Source organism: Panthera tigris, chromosome A3 (assembly GCF_018350195.1).
Source record: "Panthera tigris isolate Pti1 chromosome A3, P.tigris_Pti1_mat1.1, whole genome shotgun sequence".
NCBI lineage: Eukaryota > Metazoa > Chordata > Mammalia > Carnivora > Felidae > Panthera > Panthera tigris.
Genome location: NC_056662.1, coordinates 61698687 through 61717725, shown reverse-complemented (window position 1 = coordinate 61717725; position 19039 = coordinate 61698687). Strand labels below are relative to the sequence as shown.

At 43.8% G+C, this 19039-nt stretch overlaps 1 protein-coding gene across 2 annotated transcripts in view; it reads right to left on the bottom strand.

The window, feature by feature from the left end:
* The window catches only part of TMEM131 (transmembrane protein 131), a 238002-nt gene that overhangs the window by 2916 nt on the left and 216047 nt on the right, over positions 1 to 19039 (bottom strand). For both annotated transcript variants that reach the window (XM_042981230.1, XM_042981231.1), the window contains 8 exons: positions 17709 to 17884; positions 13223 to 13350; positions 6913 to 7037; positions 6560 to 6709; positions 2467 to 2632; positions 1192 to 1313; positions 1007 to 1103; positions 101 to 198 (listed from right to left, as the gene is read on the bottom strand). In XM_042981230.1, coding sequence (XP_042837164.1) covers positions 101 to 198; positions 1007 to 1103; positions 1192 to 1313; positions 2467 to 2632; positions 6560 to 6709; positions 6913 to 7037; positions 13223 to 13350; positions 17709 to 17884 — 1062 coding nt within the window. The remainder of the gene's footprint in view (positions 1 to 100; positions 199 to 1006; positions 1104 to 1191; positions 1314 to 2466; positions 2633 to 6559; positions 6710 to 6912; positions 7038 to 13222; positions 13351 to 17708; positions 17885 to 19039) is intronic.

Here is a 19039-nt window from a genome sequence, read left to right as displayed (position 1 = left end):
TTTCCTATTTCAGTGGGCCTGTCTACACAAACTAGACTTCGTCTTCCTCTCTTCTTTGTCTACAGGCTTATCATTTACAGGTCTAGTGTTAAACACTTACCACCAGTTAGGTTAAAAGAATTTCCGAATGCCGAGAATGAATTGAGGGGAGTGAAGTCGGGGCTGCCGGGGTTGCTGGCAGGACTCCACAGACCCGAGCTGGATGTTACAGGAGGAAAACACAACACACAGAGATGTACAGTGGTTAGTGGGGACAGGCCCATTACACACAGCCTCACAAACAGCAGACGCTGCTTCAACTGGGGGTGCTCAAATATTAAAGACAAAGGCAGAACTGGAACATGGCTTCTCTGCCATGAAGGATTAAGCACGGAGAGGTCCTGAGCTCCTATCCTACCATAAGCTGTGAGTTGGGTTCAAAGCAAGTGTTCTGAAGAGAAAATAGCTATTTTTTCCCATATGTTTACTTTCTGGTAATGGGAGATTTATTTAAAAACTTTCAAATCTAGCACTCATTCCTTTTAGTGCAAAGTAGGTAAAATTGGGACTATCCTGACAGTGTTAACTGATATTTATCTGGGACCATGAGCCAAGGCAAGCACTGTATGTCGCCATGCCCAGTAGGATTGCTGTGGGTCAGGAAAGTGGCATGTCCAATAATTTACCATAAGCTGTCTAGCACTGGCTTCAATTTCCTTCTCAAGCACATTTTTGTTCTCCTATGTCTGATTATCAGATCACATCCTGTCCTGTGACCATGATAATGAAGAAGGATGAGCACACATCTGAATCCCTGAGATGCCATGTGTGCCTCCTTCCCTGTCGGGGGTGCCGCCAGGGGGAGCACAGCAAGTGGCTCTGATTCCACACAACAGACAGGGGTTTCTAGAGGTGCCTGACTGCTTTGATGGCCTACCTGTAATCTAGGGGAGACACAAGTATGGACAGAAGAGGCTGACTTGCCTTGAGGAACATTTATCTTTCGATTAAGAATGGTCTACTGTACCTGTCTGAGCCGTCGCTGTCAACAGGAGTGTGTGAAATGCCAAGGCTGCTGGAAAAATCTGTTTTGTTTGAAGAAACTTTAGCAAAGCCATTCCCTCCTGTAACAATACACTCTGAATCAATCAACTGGGCAATTCTGCCCTGCCCACAGCCGGGGTGTGACAGGTCCAACACCAAGCCACTCACCTGGGCTCTTGTCATACCCGGCTGTGACTGCAGCAAAAGTGGGGTTGCCGTTCTTGCCAGGGAGTGAGGCTGCTTTTGTCAATTTGTGTTTGCTTCCATTTGGCTGCTTGGGTTTAGGGTCACTTGAAGGGAGAAGCAAAGACCAAGGTCATTCCTCATCAGCACTGTCCACAGTGGACGGCCGCTGGGGGCCCTTGTCTCAGGCGGTGGGACTGCCACAGGACTGAGTGCACACAGTACTTTCATTGGGGCTGGGCCCAGGGCAGCCCCCAGACCATGGCCCAGCCTCATGTAAAATGCTCCCACACCTAAGACTGTGCAGTCTGATGGGACATAGGGACTTGGGGGAGAGGTACAAAAATATAGGGCCCCTAGGAAAGAGACGAGGGCGGGGATGAGCTGACTGGACGAGGGACTGGAAAGGCTGCAATCCCAGCAGAGAAGAGCACCAGAGAGGGAGCCAGTGGGTTGTAGAACGAGGAGAACAAGAGATTGCCGGTGGGCAACAAAGCTCGACAGGGCTCATCTGCTCCTGTCAGGAGCCGGTGAGGGGCCTGATTCAGCAAGGTCCCAAGCAGGGCAGCCTGCCCCCAGCCTCAGTGGTTACTGCCTCTTTGGCGAGAGATAAAAACTGGGCAGGGTTGCTGCAGGTGGGTAGGTGGCTCCCCAAGTGAAAGGCTGGGATGGTGATGGCACCTGAGCTGTGCTTGCTGGGGGTGACACGCAGAGCTGACAGCAGTGTGGACATACAGTAAGAACTTGTTACAGGTTCCTCACTCTCGCTGCTAACTTAGGCAAATACAGCGGGGGCTCTGGACCTCCATGGAGGAGTGCAGTTGGAAGGCTGCCTCCCATGGGCAACAGCACTTCTGGCAGCACCTCTTGTGACAGCCAGGCTTGTGCCAGACCCTGGTCTTTTAAATGCTCAGCTCCACTGCCTTAAGCTCAAAATAAATGTCCCGTAAAGCCACGTCCTCCATGCACAGGGCATCTGTAGATCTTCATTTAATACTCAGGATGCTTACTGACTCTAGAATTATAATGTAATTCTAAGTTAAATGATGAACCTGTTGGTTCCTGGGTGATGAAAGCTGACGACTGGAGTCTGGCATAGACATGGGAGCACTGACCCTGGGCAAGGGCAGAACACTGAACAGCACAGATGTGAGAGGCAGGACAGGACAGCAGGCTGTGGCCACTAAGCATTTCCACTTGAAGGGGGCGAGCACCTGCAGAACTTAAGTTATCTGAAGAGTGGCAGAGCCAGGGACCCACCTGTTGGAGCTGCTGTTGACGATGCTGCTGTAGCTGCCCCGGGCTGCAAACGGGCAGGGGGCGGCGGGGGGAGAAGGAGAGGCAGGTGTCGGTGAGGTCTGGCGTTGTTTTAAGAAAATGTCTGCATTGAGGGTTTGCAGAGAAAGTTTATAAAGACTATCGGTAGCTGGAAATGAAAAATAAAAGGTCTCGTTAATGTGTTTTGATTTTTACTCTTCAAAATTAGTTACTTTTGAGGTTCTGATACAATGCAGAACTCAAGTGCATCTACAAAGAAAAAAAAGTAAAGCTTTTACATGTGTTCTGTTTAAAGGTCTGAAAGGAAAGAGGGAAGTCGTGTCTCTCTCTGCAGTAGGAGACTTCCCGAGAATCACCTGCACGCCCCATCCTCTCTGTGCTCTGCAGGACCCTCCTGGACAGCTTCTCCCACCTCAGGCTGGGAAGGTGGCTTTCCCATGTCCTTCAGGCATGCGCAGGGAGAGCCAGTGACTGGCCCTGAAAGAGTCTCTGTGCTTCCACCCAGGCTCACACCTGCAAAACATCCTTGAGTTCTATTCCATGATGCTACCCTGCACTCTGCTGGCAGGCCTGGTGTGTGGCCGCCCCCAGTCCGTTTTTCAAGGATATGAGCTAACAGGAGTCCTGCTGCCCTTTAGGGTAATGTGGACACAGCTGTTTGAAAATCTTAAAAAATTTGTTTAAAACAGAAAAAACTTCTGTTGTGAAAAACCTATCCTGCTCTCACTAAAAGCAAATACATAGAACTTCGTTCAGCAAATGGTATCGTCTTGCACGTCCACCGTGTGCAGCATGGTGGCATCCTGCTCCAGCTACCGCGAAACAGTCTCCATGGGCTCCTGGTGTGCAAGGCTGCCCTGCCTTGTCCTCCTCGTTTTCCATCCCTGCCCAACACAGCTCTGTCCAGGTTGGCGCATTCCCACCTCATCCCCTCCTGATTGCCCTTCACGCCCTGTGCAAGCCCTGCCCACAGTGAGGACAGTTTGCTCTACTCCTATTTTCTGTGAAGGGTCTGTTTCATCTCACTTCCAGAACAGAAGCCTGCTCAACACAGTGGTTCAACTTCCCTTGTGATTCTCTCCTGCACCAGTGGTTCTCCTGAACCCCAAGGGCTCGGGGCCTGGATAAAACCGCATGTTCCTTGGCTGTGTCAAGGCATCCGTTATGGTGTTGCCATGCTAAGCACACTTCTTGAAGCCCAAGGTATCCATTCACTCCCCATCTTCAGTGCCACCTTGTGAACTACCCCAAGAATTCTGACTTTCCTCAGTGGTGCTGGCACGTCACACACTGTCCTTGTCTCCACCCCACCAACTTTCACCCATGGTTATGTGGATAATCCTCACATGCTCTGTTGTCTGCTGACTCGATGTCCATGCTCAGGGCCCGTCTCAAATGCTATCTCCTATATGGGCCCTGCTCAAAGCTCTCCACCTTTCTGCCTGCCTCAAAAGCCCCTAACATAGTGTCTGTCTGATATCACCTCTATATTGTAGGGCCATTATCTGTACAACTGTCCTGACCCTTCCCTAGCCACTCCTTGTAGGACACCTTCTCTCTGACCCCACCCCCCCTCCCCGCCCCCCACCCCCCGAAGTGAGCTGGGAACTGCCCACGCTGGAACGGGCCACACTCCGCCTCGGGTGTGCTCGCTCGCCCCAGGTGCCTGTCCTGGTGGGGGTGGGGGGGCAGCGTGTGGTGCATCCCTTGGCAGCTCTCCTTTAGTGGGATGTGTTTTACTGGGCCCAGTAGCTGCAGAAGCACTTACTAAATGTCAGAACGAAACAGGAGAAGAAAAGTCAGAAAAACATCTTATGGAATAATGCTTGATGTAGGAAGGGAAGATGGGGGAAGGTAAGGGGTGGCCAAAAATAGCACAGGGCATGGGCAATTAAGAGAGCTTTTTGACTCAATATATTTCCTCTGTGGCTATTTGCCTTTTAATAACCCCTTGGATATGCTGTCTGTTTAAACCACGAAATTATTCCAGGAGAATTTTCTCAGCATCTCCTATGGGTACAGGGCACCACGCTATAAGGGGTGCTACTTGGGGTAGAAAGATCTCTACACATGGATTCCCAGCGAAGAGCAGGCTTGCACAGCCCTGAGTGGAAAATGCTTTAATCTGCTGGGAACCCTAGGAAATGAGGCACTGCTAAGAGGGCTTGGAGGCTAGCAGTCTCAGCCAGAGAAGGGTGGAGAAGGGTAAAAAAGACTGAGAAAGCAGGGGTGGAGGAAGTTTACTGGACTGATTCTTACTGGTTTCATATAGCAATATTGTGTATATAGTGGAGCCCTGCGAGAACTTTCTAGTAGGCTGGTGGTGAGAACAGAGAGGTTACAGGATGTGGGATCAACGTAAGGTATTCATTGACTGAAAAAACAAAATAATTATGCAGTTGTGGGCCTTGGAGCAAGTATACACTTTTTCCAGTGGCAAACCATCTAGCTGTATGACAGTGAGCTCTGCTCTGAGGCACTGGGCTCTCTCAGCCTTCGTGGATGGGCCTGGGGAGGAAACAGAACTGTGCTTTCCAAAAACTGTGCCCAAAGAACTGTGCTTTCCAAACATTTTCTTCTCCAGACCATTTGTCTAGCATTTCTCGCATTTCTTCCCTCCTGAGGTGTGGAGCCAAACTCCCACTGGGTTGGATGTGGTCATCCTTCTCTCCTCTGTCCCAAAGGAGTGATGCCAGCATGTTCATCAGGTGCCACTTTGGTGACAACACCGTCACAGCCAGTGATCTTGTCTTGAAGGCTGTGTCCGGTGACGGCCCTCTTTACCACATCATGTGTTGTTACTCACACTAGCAGAGTTTATGTTTACTTTACTGGGCTACAGACAACCCCATGGAACTGGCTCCTCAGGGATGTTGTATTCCCAGTGCTGGAAACCTCCCTCTGTGGTGGAGGTAAGGTCTGTTTAATGCAGAACTGCCCAAGTCACAAACTATAAGCCTAGGACTGGTGTCTAGCTGAAACCTCAGAGGGGAATCTAAGGAGCAAAAAGCATTCAGCCTGGATGCAAGGACTACAGAGAGACTCGTGTGAGATCTCTTGAATGACCAGGGATTTAGGTTTATATCTCATCCCAGGCAAAAAACAGCACTAAAAAGTGCCAGGAAATCTCATGGCAAATAGGGGGCTACAGGTTTTAACACAGAAAGCATCTCTTTCCATTGCGTATCTATGTAAGTGAAAATGTGAAAGACGCCACGCTTAATGTACATGGCACCTGGATTTCCAAGTTCTTTGATCTCATTCAACTTTGAGGGCTTCAGTCACCCACTATTCATTTAAATGTCCCTTCACCCCAAACAATCCTGTTGTTCAACCCTAATTTTCCCTTTGGCACAAACTGGCCAAGTGTGAGTTCTAACACTGTGGTGAATGTAGATGATCAGTCCTCAGGCTGGTCCTCTCTTGACCCCAAATCCTTATAATTAGGCTCCTCCCTGGGTTTGTCTCTGTTGTCTTCTATTTTGGGTCCTAAGTATCCAGGGCAAGGCCCTCTCTTTTTAGTAGCCTGTGCTACTGTCATGATTTACTGCAGGCCAAATCGGACTAACAAGGTCAAGAAGCTAGTGAGAAAAATAGTGAAACCTTCACACAGGAATGTGTTATGTTTTCCATAAACATATGGAAAAGATGTGGGTAAAGTTGAAAGAAGACTGAATTTTTACAAAAATGATTACACTGTAAACGTATGAGGAACTAGTCAGAGAAGATACTGCTGAGTGAATGATTTCATAAAATAGTATTTCTTTGGATGATTCACTGCTCCAGCCAGATCTTCCCATTTTCTACACTGGGAAGTGGTGTGGTCTACCAGCTCTGAAAAAAAGAGTCCTAATGTGAATTGTCTGTCGGTTTCTCTGGCGTAAATACTCCTACCACAGCCAAACAAGCTATGACAGTTTCACAACTGGCAGACTATTGAACAATGGGCTTTTGCTGGCTGGTACAAGTGGGCTCTAGCAGACCACAGAGGCCAGGCCTCCTTTTAACACAATATGCCCTGTGGAGTTTTCCTGCCCAGGGTGGGGCACCATGGTTTCCAAATCTCCATACTTACAGCTGCCGGGTTTGTGAACTGGCACAGAATCCCATTCCGGTGGTGGAGAGTCTTTTTCACCCTCTGAGCTACTGGTGTTGCCTAGTTCTTGACTATTTGGGAGGAATTTTGCTAGGGCAGGTGGCCTGTTATCCACTAACTTATTTGTACCTGCACAAAAACCAGGGAAAAAAAACCATTAATGGAAAATAATTCCTTTCTTTCAGATCTGTTTCAACGAACCTTCTAATGAGGACGAGAACACCACCCTAACCTTTTAAAGCACTGAAAACTACTAATCGATTACTGGCACCTCGCAACTAATAATTACTAATACAATGAATTATGAAAATATATTACTCAAATGAAAATACCTTTTGTTTTCTGGGAATTTCGTGACTTGGATCCACTTGTCAATGCAGTTGGAAGAGGAATCTTGGTTGGGAGATTTCTGCGTTGTTTACTTTCCAGTGGGGGAGTATAGGAGAGCTCTAAAGAACTGAAAGACAGTTATGGATGGAAAATTCAAATTTATGCCTTTGTTTTACAGCAAAGAGTAGAAGTTACTGATCACGCTACAATTTCCATTGCATTTTCTAATCTAGCTTCCTTAGGCACTATGTAGTCATGATCCTAACTTAGCACTGGCTGCTTTCCAAACATTCCTAAGACTGTTCAGGAGACACTTACAGATTTATCCTTTGCTATTCTGAGTGCTGACAAACTGAAGTCCATTATCTGAAAATCTGTAATGGGTCACAGCACCCACCTCACATAATGGGTGCAAAGCCTTTAGCACAAACTTGCCATTTTCGGGGTTGCTAACCACAGTTATTTTGCTTGTGAATGAGTCTCTCCCAGCATCTAGACTACTAGTGAGATTCTAGAATGTGGAGCCTCTGAAAGGTCTCAGACTTAAAACGTCAAGGCACCTGCTATCCCAAACTTTAAACACATTTTTTTCTCATAGAAACCACGAAATGAACCAGGGCTAAGTTCCTGGGTTGCCTATGAAAATCCACTAACTCACTGCAGAATAGCAGGACTGAACTACTTGCCTAAGGTCTAGGGTGAGTAGGGTGAGATGAATTTTCTTCTTTATTCTTGGAACTCAAGGTTAACCCTGGGCAAAAATTTAAATATTATTTTTATTTATTTAGAGTGTACATGTGTTCTAAAAGATTTAGAGGTAAGCTTAACATAATAAACATATATAAATAGAACTGGCTCTGAACTTCCTGTCCAACAAGGCAGAATGGCAGGCATGATGAGCTATTTTAAGTTTCCACAGCCTGATGAAGAAAACATTAAAATTTGTTGGCAGAGAAGCAATCTCTAGGACAAATGGGTAGGTGACACATATAAGGTAGCAGTGTGAGCAGTGTAACTATCTGGGCCATAAGGACATTCTTTACCAAGTTGCTTCTGTAATGTCCACCAAGATCAAGTTGTAGGCTTGGGAAGGCCTCTGACAGGAGTTAAGCTAACAAGTCCAAGAAGGGCATTTTCTAGTGAAGGCTGAGACACAGCTTAGAGAACCCAGTGGCCCCTTATGAGAATTCTTCCAAAAATCATCAGTGATCTCCATCATGCTCCTGGTGATGGTCAGAAAACTGTCAGTTCAAGGCTGAGCTGATAGCTTGCTTTTCATTAAAAATCCGACAAAGTTTACTGGCTGATTTAGATGTTCTAAAATGGGTGTATCTCTGGCATTTTCCACCTTAGTGTACTTCCTGTCCTGTCCCCAACCTTCAGGTGTGTGACCCCAACACCCCACTGTGGCCTCCCCCGCCCCTGCTTCAGATTCTTTTATTTCTTTATGCACCACATCATCTTCCTTCCGTTGCTACGCCAACTTCTCACTTCTGGAAGGCAGCCAATTTCTGCTAGGTCCTGGGACAGGGACAGCCCATTATACTAATTCACACCTGATTTCAAAGGGCAGAAAGGTTCAAACCTTCCAGATAAAATAATACGTAAATATTATTAATAATATAAATACAGTTTAACAGAGGCTATTTACAAATATTTATATGGATGTAAGGCAAAGGTCATTTTCTTTCTTTCGTTTCTCCATATTTCACACAATTTTTTTTTTTAAAAGTTTATTTATTTTTGAGAGACAGAGACAGAGTGTGAGCGGAGGAGGGGCAGAGAGAGGGAGACACAGAATCCAAAGCAGGGTCTGGGCTCTGAGCTGTCAGTGCAGAGCCCGATGTGGGGTTCGAACTCATGAACCATGAGATCATGACCTGAGTTGAAGTCAGACACTTAACTGACTGAGCCACCCAGATGCCCCTCACAAAATTTTTTTTTGAAAAAAGTTTTATTTATTTTTGAGAGAGTGAGTGTGTGTACCAGTGAGCAGGGGAGGGGCAGAGGGAGTAGGAGAGAATCCCAAGCAGGCTGTGCGCTAAGAGCATGGAGCTCAAATGTGGGGCTTGAACCCATGAAACTTGAGAACATGACCTGAGCAGAAATCAACAGTTGGACACTTAAGTGACTGAGCCACCCAGGTGCCCCTACAAATTTTCTATAATAAATAGGTATTACGTTTAGAATTAGTGAATGAGCTAACCAAAAATCCAAAGGGCTCAGTTAACCCAAATTATGTAGAATTTTTGGCAGGATAACAAACCGACATGAAAAAATACACTATTTACGGGCAAGATTATTAATGTACAGTTCTATGAATCTTCTAAGTCCTTCCCCTACTGACAGTTATTTAAAAACAACATCTTAAAAAAAACACAAAGGCTCCCATGAAACAGACATCCAGCACTCTGGTGGTGGTGGCGGCAGAGGTGGGTGTGTGGAAGTTATTTTTAAGGAAGTCATTTATAAGTATGGGAGTGGGGGCTATTTATACAAAATGTAACTCTGTGTCGCTGTAAAATTAGTTGGTTTTTAAGAAAAACGGTGCCAAACAACTATTTTATTTTCGCTGATTCATACTTTCCTAAATTAAGCTAGATGATCTCTATCAAGAAACCTTTTTGAAGGCTTTGGAATAAAATAGGTAAGAGCCTACTTAATTTAAATGATCTTTCTAAAAGGGAAAAACCATAAGGTGGTTCAGATGCCAGGCCTCATTTTTGCTCATGTAATACACAGTACATGCCCCTGTCTGGGGGAAGTGGAGAGGCAGATTGCTGAGGGAAAGGGTAGGGCTTTCCCAGTGCTCATGGGTCTGGAGGCCAGGGTGTGAAAGGTGGTGCCTGTGGCCCTGAGCAGAGTGTGCTGTCTGAGCAGATGATTAGAGAGTACAGTTATTCTATGAAGACTTTCCCCACTTATTTTAGATTACATTTAAGTCACGTAAACATGTAAAATGTTGACAGACAACCAGAGAACAGAAAGATCAACGGATAAACTGCTGTTCTAAACCAGGCCTGATACCACAGAAGTCCTTTTAGTGTCTTAGAGTGAACTCTAATTCCCTGGCATCTTGGACCTAAAATACAGCTTTCTGGAGGTCTACAGGTCCACTTCCTTCTGCGGTGTCAAAGCTGGCCAAAATGGATTGACCGGGTCTCTACCACTGTGACACCATGCTCCACACTCCCAGGAAATGATTTTGTGAAGTGAATTTATGCGAGTATGGTAGGATGTGGCTGCACCAGCAGAGACCACGACTGAGGCACTGCTCTGGCTTTATCACTACCTATTTATACGAAAACGAATTCTTCAGGGCACCTGGGTGGCTCAGTCAGTTAAGCATCCAACTCTTGATTTTGGCTCAGGTCATCACGGTTTGTAAGACTGAGCCACAGTCTTTTTGAGAGCCCACATTGGGCTCTGTGCTGACAACAGCATAGAGCCTGCTTGGGATTCTGTCTCCCTCTCTCTCTGCCCCTCCCCTGCTTGCTTGCTCTCCCTCGCTTTCAAAAAAAAAAAAACAAAAACAAAACAAACTTAAAAAAACAAACAACTAAACCCCCCAAATTCTTCAACATTTCAGGATTGGGGCCTTCTGGCTTAGAGATAACATAATATTCCAATAATATTGATAATATTTAAAGACTAATTTTTCAGAAAGCAAATGCAAGCTAAGCCCACAGATTTCATTAATATTAAAATATCAGTGTTTTGGCTAACTGATATATAGAATAAACATTTATTCCTAATCAGATAAAGCTTCTAAAAGGTGACAATACACAAATGCCTTATTAATGATACCCCTTTTTCAGAGTGCATCTATACCCTTCAGATATGTGGAACCACAGAGTAACACATTGACAGCACTTCTGAGGTGACAGGAGTTTTGGGTATCACTTAGAACTGGCAGTGATTTTACCTGAGCCACAGAGCAAGGCTTGTCATAACTCACTGTAGACAGGGAATGGCTCTATTCAGAGAGGCCACCTTTCTGGTTATTAAAAAAAACAGTCTGTTTAATTCCATATTTGAGTGATGTACCAATTAATTCTGACTCTTAATACTTTTATCCCCGTGTTTGGGAAAACACAAAACAAGACTGGTGAGTTTAAAGAGATTAGATTAAGGAGATTAGAAGAGTAAGGCTGCATACGGATTTCTCCAGTTACAAATGACAAGGTAAAAAGACAATTCAGAGAACACTGCTTAAACTGTCTTGCTGGTAACGATGTTTCTCTTGACTACATATCAAGAGAACATGAGTTATCCCTGTAACTGTCCCTTGACTAGGTGGTGGAGAAGGGGATACTGTAGCTTTTTGTTTACCAGAGAACTTGAAATCCTTACAAAGCTAGTGGTATTCAAGTGAAGCCTTTTCAAAATCAAATTTGCTAATGGTCAACTTATTCTATAAAAAAATCAGAATACAACAGACGTCAGCAGAAAAGGGATGAGGGTAAAAATGAACATGTACATGTATAAAAAATACTATGCCTCTGAGCTCAGGCATCAAGGCTAAAACAGTGCAGAATGGGTCAAAGTAACCTGTGGAATGGTTTTGCTATGGAAATCCAGTTAATGGCCAATTTTTAGTAAAAAATCAGAATGTAACATAAGTCAGTGGAAGAGGGATGAACATAAGAATTAACAAACACTATCTGTTTTAAAAATTATGTCTGACAGCTCAGGCATCAAGGCTAATCATGCAGATCTGACAAAAGTCACCTATGGAATTTTTTATGATAATTCTTAGAAGCTTGGTTTTTAAATTTGTGATATGAATCATAGCCAGATTGTCTATTCTTGCAAGAGCCCCATGAAAACTAGGGTTTTTCATAATTTGTATTTTTTAGCCCTATTTATCTAGAAATATCTGATCAATCACCTAAGCATGAAATAGGCCTAGAAGAATAGTTCTGGTCACTAAGGTATTATTCCTTTCCTGGAGTGCCAGAATATTAGCACTAATTAGTGCCTCAGGATGATTTCTCTCGGGAGAGATCCAAGTGTGTCAACCACTACGCCCCTTGACATTGCTGCTAGCTGGGTCAGATTGGTTCTCATCACACTGTGGGATCGAATCACCCAAATAACAATGTGCATGTAAGAGTGAATTTTAGGTACGAATACTCCACTAATAATGAATGACTGCCATATGCTGTATTATTTCATAAATTTAGGTTAAAGGTTACATTTCACTAGGGTAACACCTAATTTCTTAGTAGGGTTCATGTCCAGTGTAGAGCACAACGCAGGGCTTGAACTCATGACCCTGAAAATTGAGACCTGATCTGAGATCAAGAGTTGAACCTTTGACCGACTGAGCCACCCAGGCACCCTGACACTTAATTTCTTATTAGGTATTAGTTCTACAGAACAGAATGCCCGTGCCTGAGTTAAGCTATATTTATTACCTAGGTAGAGAGTCTAGTCTATTGGTGCTTCTGGAAAGCTCACATATTGTTCGCCGAATCAAAGTTAGAACAGACCTTCCACAAAAACTAAGGCCAGTTCTAATGATAACAGTGTCTTCCTTTATTAACTTATACCCAATTCTTTCAACTTCCTAGGTTGATGCTCACTTAACACAAAAGGTAAATATCAGCCTCCATGCAGATGGCCATTTTATATGATGAACTATGAAGGGCATTAACAATACTAAAACTAAAATTAGCTTATTAGGTAGATCTAAGGTTTAACGAAAGTATGAAGTAGGCTTAATTAATAACCTAACAGTTCAACTCCTTCATTTACTTGCAGAAAGATTCTGCAGCAAGTCTTCCCTGTGGGGCTTACCAGAATCCTGCTCCATGGTGACTGGAATTGAGTTATTTCCTACTTAATTCATCTTAGACTTGTCTGATAGGTGATAACTGTCCTGAGCATTAAGGTAAGAACAAATTCTTCCAAGTTTTGTGGCAAAGAATCCTAGAACCCAACTGTAGTGGTGGGTTAGTAAACAGATTCAGAGCTCTTTTTGAGAAAAGTTAGGCTCATACCTGTGGCTGAACTATCAAGGTCACCTTTGTACAGAAGTGAAATGGCTCTCTGCCTGGGAGCAAATTACCAACCTAAACTTTCATAACAAGTCATTAACTCTGCCTTTTACATGTCTGACATCAGAAGCATGTGGTCCCCAGTCAACATTAAGCATTAGAAAAAAAACCCAAGAGGAACATGATGCAGTACATGGCTTTTGTTGCAAAAAACTCCATAAAAACTGACCAACCACAAAAACATTACCTGGATTTCACCAGTAACTTCTTATATATATCTTAGTTCTCTGCACTCATTCATTTTTCTTACCTGGGTTTCACATCTGTTGGGATTTCTTTCTTAACATTTAAGAGTTTTTTGCTTTTTTGCTTCACTTGAGACATTTCATTTTCATGTTTTTCAGGCATGGCTTGTTTTCCCTTTTGCTTTTCTGTATCCTGTAAAAAAATGTACACTTAGCTGCTGAGAAGGATTAATAAGTCTATATGAAGGTAGAGACACAAAACCAAAGACAGACCAGATACAACACGTATGTATAAAAACAACAACCTCCTTTCTATCTTTATTATGGTTCTCTCAATTTTTTTAGCCTCTGACTTATTATAATTATGCTTTGGTGAGTCTGAATTATAAAGAATGTTATTTTATTTATACTCCTACTCTGTCTGGGGTGGGTGCAGTGGTAGCAGCAAATTGGTGGCTTCTTATTTTTAAGTATTGGGGAGCAAACCTTGCTTTTTTTTTTTTTTTTTTTTTTTAAATAAGAAAATTCACCTTGGAATACAGTATAAAGTTACACACTCTGGAAATGCTCCTAAATCCTGAGCACAAGTAAAACCCAGGGCAAGAAAACAGCACCGGCAAGTAGTAAGTGTTTGCACCTGTTCACTAAGTGTCCATGAGTGACAATATGGCCGTGAAAGTGTTATGGCGGGTTTAATGCTAACCATTCACCACCAACAAGAAGAAGCTTAGTTATTCATTCACTTACTCAACAAACATTTACCGGTCAGCCACTTGGTGCTAGGCAATGGGGTTATTACCAAGGGGGCCCAGGCCCTTTCCCCAAGTCTAGTGGGGGGGGGGGCACACATGACAGCTGGAGATGAACTTGTACCTTCGTGTAGAAATGTTCACTGGCTATGACTGGAGCACAGAAGGGCTGTCTTGCCTGGCTTGAGTGTGGAGCCTGTGCTGAGAAGGACACACCCAAGCTGCACCTTAAAGCCGTACTATTTTCCAGTCCGCCCACTGAGGTTTCTGGCCCCTGACTACTATGTAAGTACAGAAACCACACATATGCATTTTTATAGTAATTCGACAGTTGTGGCATCCAAGCATGAGACCAGTGGACTTGTCTCCCAAACAGGGCAAGGATCCATTCAGGTATTAAGGAACTCTCTGGGGAGTTGCATTTGGCGTGGGTGTGTACTACTTGTGTATAGTAGGACCATCTAGATGACACATGGGAAATAAAAAACACCCTGGTTCTTCATCACACACAGTTTGAGCAGTACTGTGTGCAAGGAAGCACTGAGGCTAATCAGGGGACAGACAGGGGAAGGACAGACTCAGCAAACGAGCACAGCTGTGGGTGTGGGAGGAATTACAAGCATAAAGGTATATTAGAAGCTACCCAGCTTCAGAGTTCATGGTTATTAAGGCAACTTGGGTTTTAACAGGTCACACCAGGTCAATCTATTTAAGTGTCAAGAGTAAATAATCAGGAAAAGGGCTAAAACACCCTCCTGTCCCCACACCTTTTAAGACTATTCTGTTGGCCATCCGGATGGAAGACATCTGGATGGCCAACAGGCACATGAAAAGATGCTCAACGTCGCTCCTTATCAGGGAAATACAAATCAAAACCACACTCAGATATCACCTCACGCCAGTCAGAGTGGCCAAAATGAACAAATCAGGAGACTATAGATGCTGGAGAGGATGTGGAGAAACGGGAACCCTCTTGCACTGTTGGTGGGAATGCAAATTGGTGCAGCCACTCTGGAAAGCAGTGTGGAGGTTCCTCAGAAAATTAAAAATAGACCTACCCTATGACCCAGCAATAACACTGCTAGGAATTTACCCAAGGGATACAGGAGTACTGATACATAGGGGCACTTGTACCCCAATGTTTATAGCAGCACTCTCAACAATAGCCAAATTATGGAAACAGCCTAAATGTCCATCAACTGATGAATGGATAAAGAAATTGTGGTTTATATACACAATGGAGTACTACATGGCAATGAGAAAGAACGAAATATGGCCCTTTGTAGCAACGTGGATGGAACTGGAGAGTGTGATGCTAAGTGAAATAAGCCGTACAGAGAAAGACAGATACCATATGGGTTCACTCTTATGTGGATCCTGAGAAACTTAACAGAAACCCATGGAGGAGGGGAAGGAAAAAAAAAAAAAAAGAGGTTAGAGTGGGAGAGAGCCAAAGCATAAGAGACTCTTAAACACTGAGAACAAACTGAGGGTTGATGGGGGGTGGGAGGGAGGGGAGGGTGGGTGATGGGTATTGAGGAGGGCACCTTTTGGGATGAGCACTGGGTGTTGTATGGAAACCAATTTGACAATAAATTTCATATATTGAAAAAAAAAAGACTATTCTGAATTATTCAAGAATTATTTCTTGACCAGTTGACTCATAAAGGACTTTGTAGACCATGAGCTCTTTGAGGACAAGAACATGGTCTTTTTGTCCTCTGTTGTTTCCCAGACATAAGGCCTGGCACTTGGGTGGTCAGGTACGTAATTTTTTTAAATTTTAATTTGCATTAAAAAAGATTTTGCAGATAGCTGACACAAATGTTACATACATTTCAAGTGTACAACATAGTGATTCAGCATCTCTAGCTGTTATGCTGTGCTCACCACAAGTGTAGCTACCACCTGTCAGAAATATCACAATATCATTGACTATACATTATCATTGACTATATTTCCTAAGCTGTGCCTTTCACCCCTGTGACTTATTCATTCCATAACTGGAAACCTGTAACTCCTACTTCTCTTCACCCATTTTGCCCATCCCTCCACCCCCTCCCCTCTGGCAACTGCCAGTTCTCCTTATTTGTGGGTCTGATTCTGCTTCTTGTTTGTTTATCCATCTGTTTTGTTTTTTAGATTCCACATATGTGTGAAAGCATGTGGTATTTGTCTTTCTCAGTCTGACTTACTTCACCTAGCCTAACACCCCTCGTCTATGCTGTCGCAAATGGCAAACGCTCATCCCGTTTAAACGACTGTGTAATAGTCCACCCAATCCCTACTTTTTGAATGAAAGGGTAGAAAAAGGATGGAAAAGACATCTATGGGAAAGTGATTTGTCAAGTCTGTCATCTAGTTAGGAAGGAAACACACACAACTGGAAAACACACCAGTCACAAAGTAGTAAAAGCACATAAATTATATGCAAGAGTACTGAGGAGGAGGAATAAAAGCTGATCAGAAGGGAGAAGGACAGCAGGCATGAAGGCCACATGGAGGATTCTGTGCTGTGTCTGCAAGAAGCAAATGGCAGGGAGGAGACAGGAGAAGCAGGAGGAAACGAACAACAGAGAGAATTATGCCAGTGGGTGCACACAGAATGGCAGCAGACAGGGTCAGCTGGAGAGAAGTGTTAGGAGAAAAGCTGGAAAGGCAAGAAAGGAAGTGAGGAAAAGTTGTGAAGAAAGCCTGTGCTGAAAATGCTTTCCAAATGCTTATTTGTATCATCAAAACTGTTGGGATTGCACTCAAAGATGAGTAGATGGCATTCTGCATTTCTGAAGGAATCTGTTAGAAAGGATATACAACCCAGTACAGAATCCAATGCTATGGACTGTACTGAGGGCATATGGAGCACCACACCAAATGTGAAGGATGCAAAGGGGAAGGGAGTTGACAAGAAAAATAAGTCACATATAAATTTCATTTAAAAAATTAATATATGCAGATGACACTGTTAGACATCTTTAAGAAATGATTCCTTAGGTTACTAGATTAAAACTGAAAAAGGAATTTGGGCCTGGAGTATTAAAGGCTATATTAGGATCATATTAAATTTGAAATATAGTTATCTAAAAATAAAAATGCCAAAATAGAATTATGCCCTCGCTTTTCTACAAAGCACCTATAACTCAGTCTCAGACCCATTCACAATAGTAACCTTACCTTCCATTTACCTAACACCACTAAGTACCAGACTTTTGCAGTATTATTTGACACTGGTGACTACCCTGATTGCTGAGGACTCTGGGCTATAGGGAAGCTTTCTTGATGTGTTGATGTCTGCTGAGCTGGCCAGTTCTGGGTGACCACTAAAGCCTTGGGTCTTCCCTGAGGCCACCTTCCACTCCAGGACAGTCACTGCCCTCCTGGCAGGAGGAGTGAGCTGCTCCTGAAGCCTGCTGTACCAGCTGTGATAAGACAGGAGAAATCCAATATAATTAAAGTGGTCTAGTTCTTTCTCATCCTCTTTTGATACTTAAAATTTGAAACAAATTGCATGAGCCAGGGTAGTTACTATTCTAGATAGTCCCTATCTTTCAAGCAGGGTTTCCAATTTCTAATTATTTTACTTTATCAACATGCTTGCAGATGTTCTTGCCTGGGGGAAATGAAGACCTCCATTCGGGGGTTGTGACTCCTTCCTGCAAGACAGTGGCTTAGGCCTGCCTGTGCACGCTGAGAAGGAATCCTCAGAACATGTACATATGTTAAAGAGAAAAGGTTCATTCTATATTAAAAAACCCAATCTATGAGACACCTCCTTCCATCGTTTGTTTGGGGGAGCCCGTCATACCTCCTTGAGGAGAGGCTCTGTGTCTGGGTTGGAGGTCTCTGTGGTGGTGGAGGAGCTGTCGTCATCAGCCAAGGAGTCTTTCAGTTCATCTTCCTGTGGCTTTCCCTTTCCCTTCTTCTCCTTTTCCTCTTGCTTCTTAGGTGGTTTCACCTTGCGCTGAAGAGGTTTTCCTTTCCCTGGGGGTGCAAGTCAAAATAAAATAACTTCTTGGTTTTTAAATAGCTCAGAAAACATAGCCATTATAACTTTTCTCCAAGAGGCTGGATTCTTTTTCTCATTAATAAAGGTTTCTTTCTTCTCTAATTACAGCTTTCCAAATCATGTTTGGCTTTTTGATTAGAATTTTGGTGAAAGTCAATTTTACTGAGGCATAATTAATTTATGTACAGTAAGATAAACCCATTTTAAGTATAGAGTTCAATGACTTTTGGCAAACTCAGTAGTTTTGACCAGTTTATGTCTGTCTTAGAATATTCTTTTTATACTCCACAAGGCGATGCAGCTTTGAAAAGTCACAGAAGTGAAAACCAGAGATCCTTTCAAGCCTGTTTGGAGATGGAAGCCTGAAGGTGATGCCCATGTAGATCACCCAAGGGATAGAAGAGGCCCGGAGACAGAACCATGATGGCTGAGTCCAAATCCTGGCTCTCCCTAACAAGCTGTGTGATCTTGGCCTCCCATCTGTAAGCTGGGAGAGACAACACCTCACAGGGTTGTAATGAGGAATTCATAAAGCCCTCAGAGCAGTGCCTGGCACATAAACATCACGGAATGTTCTATATGGACAGAATGAAACAGAGCTATAGAAAGCCTAGTATTTTTATTGGTGTCTGCGTGGCTCAGTTGGTTGAGTGTCTGACTTTGGCTCACAGTTTGTATCTCACAGTTCGTGGGTTTGAGCCCCATGTCAGCCTCTGAGTTGTCAGCACAGAGCCTGGAGACTGCTTCAGATTCTGTGTCTCCCTCTCTCTGCCCCTCCCCTGCTCATGCTCTGTCTCTCTTTCTAAAATAAATAAACATTAAAAAAATTTAGAAAGCCTAGTCTTTTTAAAAGATGTGGATGCTCCCAAGACAAACAAGAAGCCACAGTATATTTGAGTGCCACTATTTCCCAAGCAGCATTCCATGTCCTGAGTACAGCACCAGCACCAACAACATAATCCCTGCCTTCACAGAGCTTACATTCTAGCTGCATCAGACAGCTGCAGAGAAATCCCCGGATTCCAACACCTGTGGAGTCACCTGGGTGGGCAGGCAGGGTAAAGCTGCAGAAGCCACACAAGCCACAGTTTAACCCATTCTATATATGCCAATTAAAAATACATTACTCT